Source organism: Pterocles gutturalis, unplaced genomic scaffold, assembly GCF_000699245.1.
Source record: "Pterocles gutturalis isolate BGI_N339 unplaced genomic scaffold, ASM69924v1 scaffold32231, whole genome shotgun sequence".
NCBI lineage: Eukaryota > Metazoa > Chordata > Aves > Pterocliformes > Pteroclidae > Pterocles > Pterocles gutturalis.
Window position 1 is genome coordinate 1 of NW_010098861.1, and position 8,497 is coordinate 8,497.

At 44.9% G+C, this 8,497-nt stretch overlaps 1 protein-coding gene across 1 annotated transcript; it reads left to right on the top strand.

The window, feature by feature from the left end:
- Nucleotides 1-104: 104 nt before the first annotated feature.
- On the top strand, nt 105-4,725 carry LOC104462564 (protein phosphatase methylesterase 1; the record flags this gene model as incomplete). The annotated part of the gene is made up of 5 exons (XM_010074553.1): nt 105-234; nt 913-957; nt 1,925-1,989; nt 2,982-3,049; nt 4,242-4,725. Coding segments are annotated over 5 exons (327 nt in total), but the record flags the coding sequence as incomplete, so codon positions are not given.
- Between the last annotated feature and the right edge of the window lie 3,772 nt (nt 4,726-8,497).

Here is an 8,497-nt window from a genome sequence, read left to right on the forward strand (position 1 = left end):
TATATATATATATAATTTTTTTTTTCTCCAAGTGGCACTCTCAGCTCATTTTATTTCAGCTGTTTTACTGATCGCTAATGCAGAGCTCTCTCTCTTCCCCGCAGACAAAGAAGGAGCACTTATACACGTGGAGAATTGAACTGGCGAAAACAGAAAAGTACTGGGACGGCTGGTTCAGGGGTTTATCTAACCTCTTCCTAAGCTGTCCGACTCCAAAGCTTTTGCTTTTAGCTGGTACGTGTCTCTCTTCCAATCCTGTTTAGGTTCGGTGGCTGTTCAGCGATGTCCCACTTGTATTTTAGAGATTAGGGTCAACGTTTGGCTAATGTCGTTCTCTGACACTAGCAGATTTATTTCCTCTACCTTGACTTTTCCATGTATTTTGAAATACAAACCCATCCAGTTGATCTGGAATTAGTTCAGAGCCTCTAATATCAAAATAGCCTGTAATGACATCCTGTCATTGCTGCTGTTGGACGGGTGGTTTTGGTCTATGATGAGGAAGAAGAGCAAACAGGACAGATCCAAGCTACCCTTCAGCCTCTTCTACTCCAATATTTTCCTACAGATACAGGCATGATTTGAACTTTTCAACTAAAAATCAAATTATCAATGCTCTCCAGCCAGCTGTAGGCACTTTTTGTGCCTTAGTAGGAAATACAGCATGGAACTGAGATAAATATCCTTTGAAGTTGTAGGGAGGGATGTGTTCTCGCATTTTTGGCCGGGATTCCTGCCTGTCACTTCACTCTCTTGAGGTGCTGCAGTGAAATATCCTTATGGTGGGTGTCACAGATGTTTCTTTTGTGTTTTTCAAGCCAAATATCTCTTTCAAAATATCAAGTAAAGCCCTGCTTACACAGTCATGTTCTCTCTGGCTTTTCTCCAATACATCTGTTTATTTGATTGTAGGTGTTGACAGGCTGGATAAAGATCTAACAATTGGACAGATGCAAGGTAAATATTTAATATTGTTACTTTATCCTTCCTGTAATGCTCTTTTTGGATAATAGCTTGTTGCTATGGGTACATGAACAAGCAATAGCTGGAATCGCCTCTCACCAGGTGCTGTCTATATCAAAACAAATGTGCATTAAAGAATTAATCCGTCCCAAAGTGTTCCCTGTCTGTGTGTAGGAAAGGTGGAGAAGTTGAGAAGGGAAAGGCTGAATTAGAAGTTGTGAAGGGCTGTTGCCATGGGTTTTGTTCAGTCTGGCGTTCAATATTTCCAACAATGGAGCTACCACGCTTCTCTTGGATCAGAATGATTGTGAGGGCTTCTTTCTAATCTGTTTTTTTTCCCTTTCTATCTACATTCCTGATGTTCCTGGCTAGAACACTTGGGACCATCCAAAACTGTCTGGTCTCCCAGTGTTTCTGGCAAAAATCAGACCAAGATTCACCATCTGCATTAATGTTTTGGGTTTTTTATTTTTTTCCCATCCCAGCTTCATTGATTTCCAGAGCAACCAGTACTAGAAAGTAATATTGGGTGGCAGGAAAAACACTTCGTTAAGGTAGATCTGATAACAGTTCCGAGTCTGAAAGGTAGTTTGCCTGCATCAAGAAGCTCTAAGAAGTTTAGCTTTGTTTTAACTCCTGGGAACCTGCTCGAGTTACACATGGGGAAGATAAATTAAGCAGCCAGTTCCCACTTTCTTGGGAAGCGGTCTGCTGCGTGGATTGTACAGTTTGCTCCAGACTTCTGTGCCTTCCCCCATCCCCCTTCGACAGATGCATATAGTGGGTTTGTTTGTAAAGAATGCAAGATCCTTTTTAGAAGATTTCGTAAATCCACAGTGTTCTTGAGGGTGTAGTGTCTGATGATTCCTGTGCACACAAGAGCTGCTTGCATAAACTTGTGCTGTTAGAAATCACTACGGCTTAAAAAAGCAACTCCAGCGATGACTCTCTTGATCTGCAGGGAAGTTTCAGATGCAGGTCCTCCCACAGTGTGGCCACGCAGTCCACGAAGATGCTCCAGACAAGGTGAGCTCCATTGTGGGGTTGAAGCTGGATAACTCACGGTTTTCACAGCGTAAATGCAAAAGGATTTTGTTGCTTATTACGAAGCAGGGATTATAATTCAGGAGTGTTTTTCTGGCACGATGTCTTAACTGGCTATTTGCAAAACAGCTTGGATTTTTAAGCTGGCTGGAAAGCCTGGGCTAAGATATTACACGACACAGGGCTTGGCTAGGTTACAGATTTAACTCTCAGGCTTGTGGTGATATAACTCTTACCAGGTGGAGTGTGGATTTATCCTCCCTGCCTTTCCTCGTGAAGTTCTCTCCCTTTTATTAAACTGCAGCTTTTGGGGTTGCTCTCTGTTTTTCTGAGTTGGGTGGCTCCCATTTTCCAAATACAAACCAAATGTTACCGAAACAGCTTACGGACTGACAGCGCAGCGCTGCTTCTGGGTGCTGCCGATGGCAGTGTCCAGATAGCAGCAGGGATGTGGTGCAGCCAGTGGAGCCTCTGGTTGGAAACACGTCTGGTTTTCAAGCTTGTTCTACACTGACTGCTGTGAGTGTAAAGCTCAGCCTTTCTGTGCTTCACTTTACCAATCTGAAACAGGGATTTTTATCTAAACATTCTTACATTGTTATTCTTTTTAATATAAATTCGAAACGGTCTTATTACTGTTAGATTACTTGATTTATTCTTTATAGGAATAACTTGCATCGTGATTTCACCAGACCTTTTTTACCTGCTGAAATTAAGCATTCTTTTAAGAATTACTGAAAGAGGTGGTGAAAAAGTTTTGTCACTTCTTGATGGTGTGGTCAGAGTAAAGGTGGAAGCATGTAGTTCGTTCTTTTATATATAAGTCCATTATACAGAGATCGTAGTTTTAAAGGAGCGAACTTGATGCACCAAGTGGCCTGAGGACACGAGCTGTTGTTGGAAAACTTTGAAAAACTGCTGGATTTCTTGTTATTTTCATGTCCCTTTAATTTTTTTTTTTTCTCTTCCCTCAGGTTGCTGAAGCTGTTGCGACGTTCCTGATCCGTCACAGGTTTACAGAGCCCATCGGTGGATTCCAGTGGTAAGGCTCTGCGGGTGCTGGGCAGTCCTCAAGCAGAGCTCTTGCTCTTCCTGCCCGTGTGTTTGGCTCTCGATGCAGGAGACTGGATTTTAGCATAATGCTAAAAACCAGATGTAAACAAACAGTTTTGAATCACAGCCAGGAATATATTTGACGTTTATGTGTTCTGTTTAAACTTCTCGTGTATTAATTTGTGTTAATGAAACTTCCTTCCATGGAGGGGAGGAGCGAAGCAGATCCTCCCTAGCTGATTCCTTTCTTTGTAGCCTGCCAGAATGACAAGCTTTCTGCTATTTAGTTGAAAGAGCATTTTATTTAAGTAATCAAGGCCCTGTGTTTTGAAAACATCTTGCGCCACGCTTCTTTGGACAAGAAATATTGGTAAGATTAGACAGGTAGAGCCGTCTGCTTCACTTTGTGGACTTTCTGTTCTTATCTCGTGTGTTTTCATATCATAATGAACTGGAGAAGCCAGAACTCTGCGATAAGCCGCACAGCGGTGAGAGTAGGTTGTGACTGATAAAAGTTGATCAGAAAACTTCCAAAGTCTTAGTTCCAGTACCATAAAGCTAATAACTAAACCAACACTTAGACCTCATAGAAGATGCTGATCTGTTTCATCGTTCATCTGAAAGATGATCCTAATATAAACGTGTTTCTTTAGCAATCCTCAAAAGTCCTCCTGCTTTTAGCTAGGAATTCTTCAACAAAAGCTAGAAGCCCCAGAATGTGATGCTGTAGGACTGGCAATGCTCAAGAGCAATTGCTGGATGATTCCTTTCTCCTTCTTCCCTGTATCCTTGGGGATGAAACAGTAGAAATGTAGGACTGTGGGCTGCACATTTTAAATCCAACGAAAGGATAAGAGTGTAGGTTGTTGTGCAGCCTGTTGCCCCTGCTATTATGGTTGTAGCAAAAGCAGCTTTAAAACAAGAAACTTGGAGAAAGGGAGGTGGCTCGCTGGCCATACTGTGTCCTTGAGCCGTAGACAGCAAGATTTTAAGCTTTTGTGCTTCTCGCTATAATGTAGCTTACAAATTATTGCTGCATGCATCAATGCTGATTTTTTAACCTGCATGATAGACTCCATTCAGCGTTGTTTGATCCTGGGTAAGAGTCAAATCTCTGCAGAGAATACCTTGATTTTAACCTGTGACTTTTCTTCCACTCTCCTTTTTTTTTCCCCTCCTAGCGTGTTTCCTGCTTGTTAATACCCTGGTGTTCTCCAGCACTGAGTCCTGTTGTAAATAAACTGCACCAGAGGCCACTGTGATGTATCCATCTCCTTTCATCTCTCCAATTCAGCGGCAGTGAGAAGTTGGTGTGAGATTCATCTCTTAGAACTAGTTCTCCGCAGTGTGTAAATGCTTAGGGACTTCCTTGCTGGGAAGCAGCTCGTGAAAGACCGTGAAAAGCTCTTCAGGCCCTTTGGAAGTGGATTCCTCTCTGCTGCTACAAGGAAAAACCTCCTGAAACCCCAACTAGTCAATCATACCGATCTCCATCGATTCTCAGGCTTTCTTGGGGGCCATTGGCAATCCAGATCCACTGAGGGTGTTGCAGCATAGCCAAAGTTTTTAGGATTTCTCCATGGGATCATCTAATTCTCTTTGAAGTGCCCCTTAGGTTTGATGTTTTTATATTCGTGTTTCTTTCCCCTAGAGCAGATGAGGAATTGGCTTTGTTGGGAGCTCAGGTTTTGTCTCACCGATGCCAGCCTTACGAGTTAAGCTGCAGGAACAGCCTAGATGCTACTTTCCTGTGCGAAATTGGACGGGACCGTAAAACTAAAAGGCGAGGGGGAACCGTGAGCTCCATTTCAGAGTCATGCAGCTTTCTTAATACTTGTTTCAAGTTCTCACTGAGAAAAATAGCCTGGATAACTCCCTCTACTGCAGACACGTAACAGGCAGGGGACTCTGCACCTGCATTTGCAGGGAAAACCCAACAGCAGCCGTAACAACGTAGTCTGCGGGCAGTTCTCCGTGCCTGGAATGTGTTTATGCTTCCCTTCTTGTAGCTGCTACACACAACCGAGCAGAGATCAGCGCCTTTTGGAGAAAAAAAAAATGCAAAAAGTGCAGTAGATAAAACCCTGGAAGAGCTTGGAGTCAGTCCTGCAGATCTTGATGCCGAGGTGTAAGCAGCTGCTGCTGGGTTCTGCTCCCCCCAGTATCGGAGGAAAGACCTTGTTTTCACTGTCACTTCCTAGCTCGTTTCACTGCCTGCCTTCCATATTTCCAAGTAAATGCTGGAGTTCCACGGAGAGCTTTTCTTCAGGGTTAAATTATCCACAGACAGTTCGTCAGATTGCTAAGAATCACTCTTGAGTGTAAGAGCAGACACGTTTTGGAGCAGTTGTCCTCAATATGTTGCTGGTGGATGTCTGAATTTTTTTTTTTTTTTTTGCCTTGTGTCCATAATCCCTCGATGCTGTATGATGAAAGCAGTATTTTAACACTGCTTTGCTGAAGCAGAGTTCTGTCGGTGGCCTGATTTGGGAGCTGCGATGTGCATCTACGCGTACGCCCTGCGACAAGAGCCATCGTGAATTCTTGGTGTTTGAGAGGTGGGGCAAAGGGAGATGGCATGAAGGTTCGACAAAGCCCGGTTTAATGTTGGCGTTTACCCCGATGGAGAGCTGCTCGTCTTCTCTGATTTATTTGCACGTGAGCCCTGGATGCAGAAGTCATGGCTTTGCTCTGTGTCCCTTCCCTGACACATCAGGGTGGGAAATGCCTGAATTAGAGACAAAAAAGCCACATTTCAGAGAAGCACTTCAGCCATCGGCACTCGGGTGTTAAAAGAGCAAATTGCTGGCTCCCGGCGCTTCCCTCCGTAAGTCACCATGTTAATTATTGCGTTAGTTTGCTGTGACCTCGATGTAACAGTCCACCCCTGATGAATTAAACGGATCTTCAGTAGTTGAGATGCAAAATAGCCCTTTTCCCCAGCTGTATCCTGAAGATTGGCAAAAATTCGCGGTCCTTTCCAAACGAGGAAATTCGTTCAACTTGTTAGAGGTTCGATAAGAAGGTGCCTACATCCAGAGTCTCGCTTCACATGGCAGTTAAGCATGTGCCTGTTGTCATACTCACAAATGAGCTCAGTAAAGTCCCATTCCTCTGTGCTGAAGTCACTTGGAGGATCTGACTTTGAGTGATTCGTTGCGGTAACTCCTCATGCGTTTGCTTCTCATGTTATCCCTTTCATTTGCTTTTACAGTTTGTGAGATCTCAAAAAAAACCAACCAAACAAACAAAAAAAACAAACCCAAAACCCTCCATGGAAAGCAAAAGCAAATCAGTTTTGTATTCTGTAGAAGCGCCGTTGGACAATGAATGACTGTTTCTGAATCCGGTGGGCTCCCCAGGATTATATTTTGTTGTTAACATTTGGGAAGTGAGTGGGGAAAAAAAAAATAAATATTTCAACAGCCTATTTAATGTGGCGTTTGCTCTGTGCCAAGCTCTCAATCCTGACTTGCTCCCGGACTTGTGTAGTGCTGGCTTCAAAAAAAAGGTGACGACAGGGACAGTAGCAATAGGGTGAGGGGTGGGTGGAGGGGGAATTCCTTTCGGCTGTGTCGAGCCACGTACTTTTGTCTGAAAAATATTAATGCTCCTGTTGCAGTTTCTTTTCCCTTTTCAGGGAGCTCCAGGCAGAGATAAATTGTGTTTAGGTGAAGGATAGCACAGACCACGGTAAAAGTAACTGCAGAGAGAATAAATGTTCTCTTTGACTTGTGAAAAATGGGGACGTGTAGAAAATCCCCCCGTAACTCCCAGCTTTTCACTGCATTTTTCCCCCGCCTGCAGCATTGGGCTGTGTCAAAGCCGATCAGCAGGAGGAGGGTGAACTGAAAGGATTCTGGTTTTACAGTGACGCTTTTGATTATTTGGAAATCTTTCTCGGTTCTGTTCCAGTTGGATTGAGGATCGGTGGAAAATTTCACAATGGAAATCCGGAGGCTCGGCAGGAGCAGTCTGGGGGGCTGGTTTGGTGCAGGGTTCACTTCTTCAGTTTTTCAAATTAGACCCAGGATGGGTTTTGCCAGCTCCTGATTTGTACACCAGACAAAACCCACGGTGACTTATAGATTCCAGAAGCGTTGAGATTGCTGGAAAAAGATATTTCCTGTTGTGCTGAAGCATATGGTTGTGGTTTGAATACCAAATACCAGACCCTGCAAACACAGAGCTCGTTTTCTTGTCTTTGCACATGCTTAAGCTCGCATAGTTCCTCCATGCTGGTGGATTGAAAATGCCGTTGGTGAGTGGGACGATCGATCCGTACAGGCGCAGACGCTCGGTGCTGAATTGCATTGCTCTACAGAACTGACTTTTCTTTTGAGATCGGTCTCTTTTTTTTTTTTTTTTTTTTTTCCTTCAGCCTGTTCTGGTCCAGGTGAAACCGAAGTCAATTAAAACTACTGATGCTTATTGCGACTGGAGGTCAGTTTCTGTGCAACTGAGACACCCTCTGAACAAAAAATAAGCACTATGGTAAAGTAAAGAATTACTTCTCAACTGAGCTCATGGTGTCGGGGAGCTCTCAGAGGTCATGTTGTTGTGGTAGATCCAGTCGGTAGCACCAGTAGCCCAGTAAATACCGCGCTGGAGCAGTTCAGAGCGAACCTCCTTGCTTTTCCTCTCTGGTGATCAGCTATTCACTGGGTTGATCTGGCACTTAACACTCCTGAAAATCTAAACCTAGATCTTCAGGTAAGGTAAAAAAAAAAAATAGTTTCTGGGTTGCCATTTCCAAGAAAACTTGGCCCTGGTGCATTGTAACACCCATCTCTGAGCCTGGTGCTCTGCTCCCAACCTGAACGTGGACTCGTGCAAAGCTGTTGACGCTGTCCTGCACGATATCTCGAAATTGGAGAGACGTGGATTTGGCAGGTGGACCTCCCGGTGGATGAGGAATTGGCTGGAGAGTTGGAGGGATTCAGCCTGGAGAAGAGAAGGCTCCGGGGAGACCTTCCAGCCCCTTCCAGTGCTGAAAGGGGGCTACAGGAGAGATGGGGGGGCTCTGGATCAGGGGGTGCAGGGACAGGACCAGGGGGAAGGGGTTGAAGCTGCAAGAGGGGAGATGGAGATGAGATGTGAGGAAGAAATGTTTTCCTGTGTGGGGGGTGAGGCAGTGGCCCAGGGTGCCCAGAGCAGCTGTGGATGCCCCATCCCTGGAGGGGTTCAAGGCCAGGCTGGATGAGGCTTTGGGCAACCTGGGCTAGTGGGAGGTGTCCCTGCCCATGGCAGGGGGAGGCACTGCATGGGCTATAAGGTCCCTTACCACCCAAGCCACTCTGTGATTCCATGAAACTGCCGTTTGTGTTGCCCAAACCTCCCTCCCTCGGCTGTATCATCTGCCCTGATCCCTCTGGGATTGCTGCACCCTCAGCACCTTGTCCATAAGCCATCAGAATCCTGCAGGACAGCGCTTGGG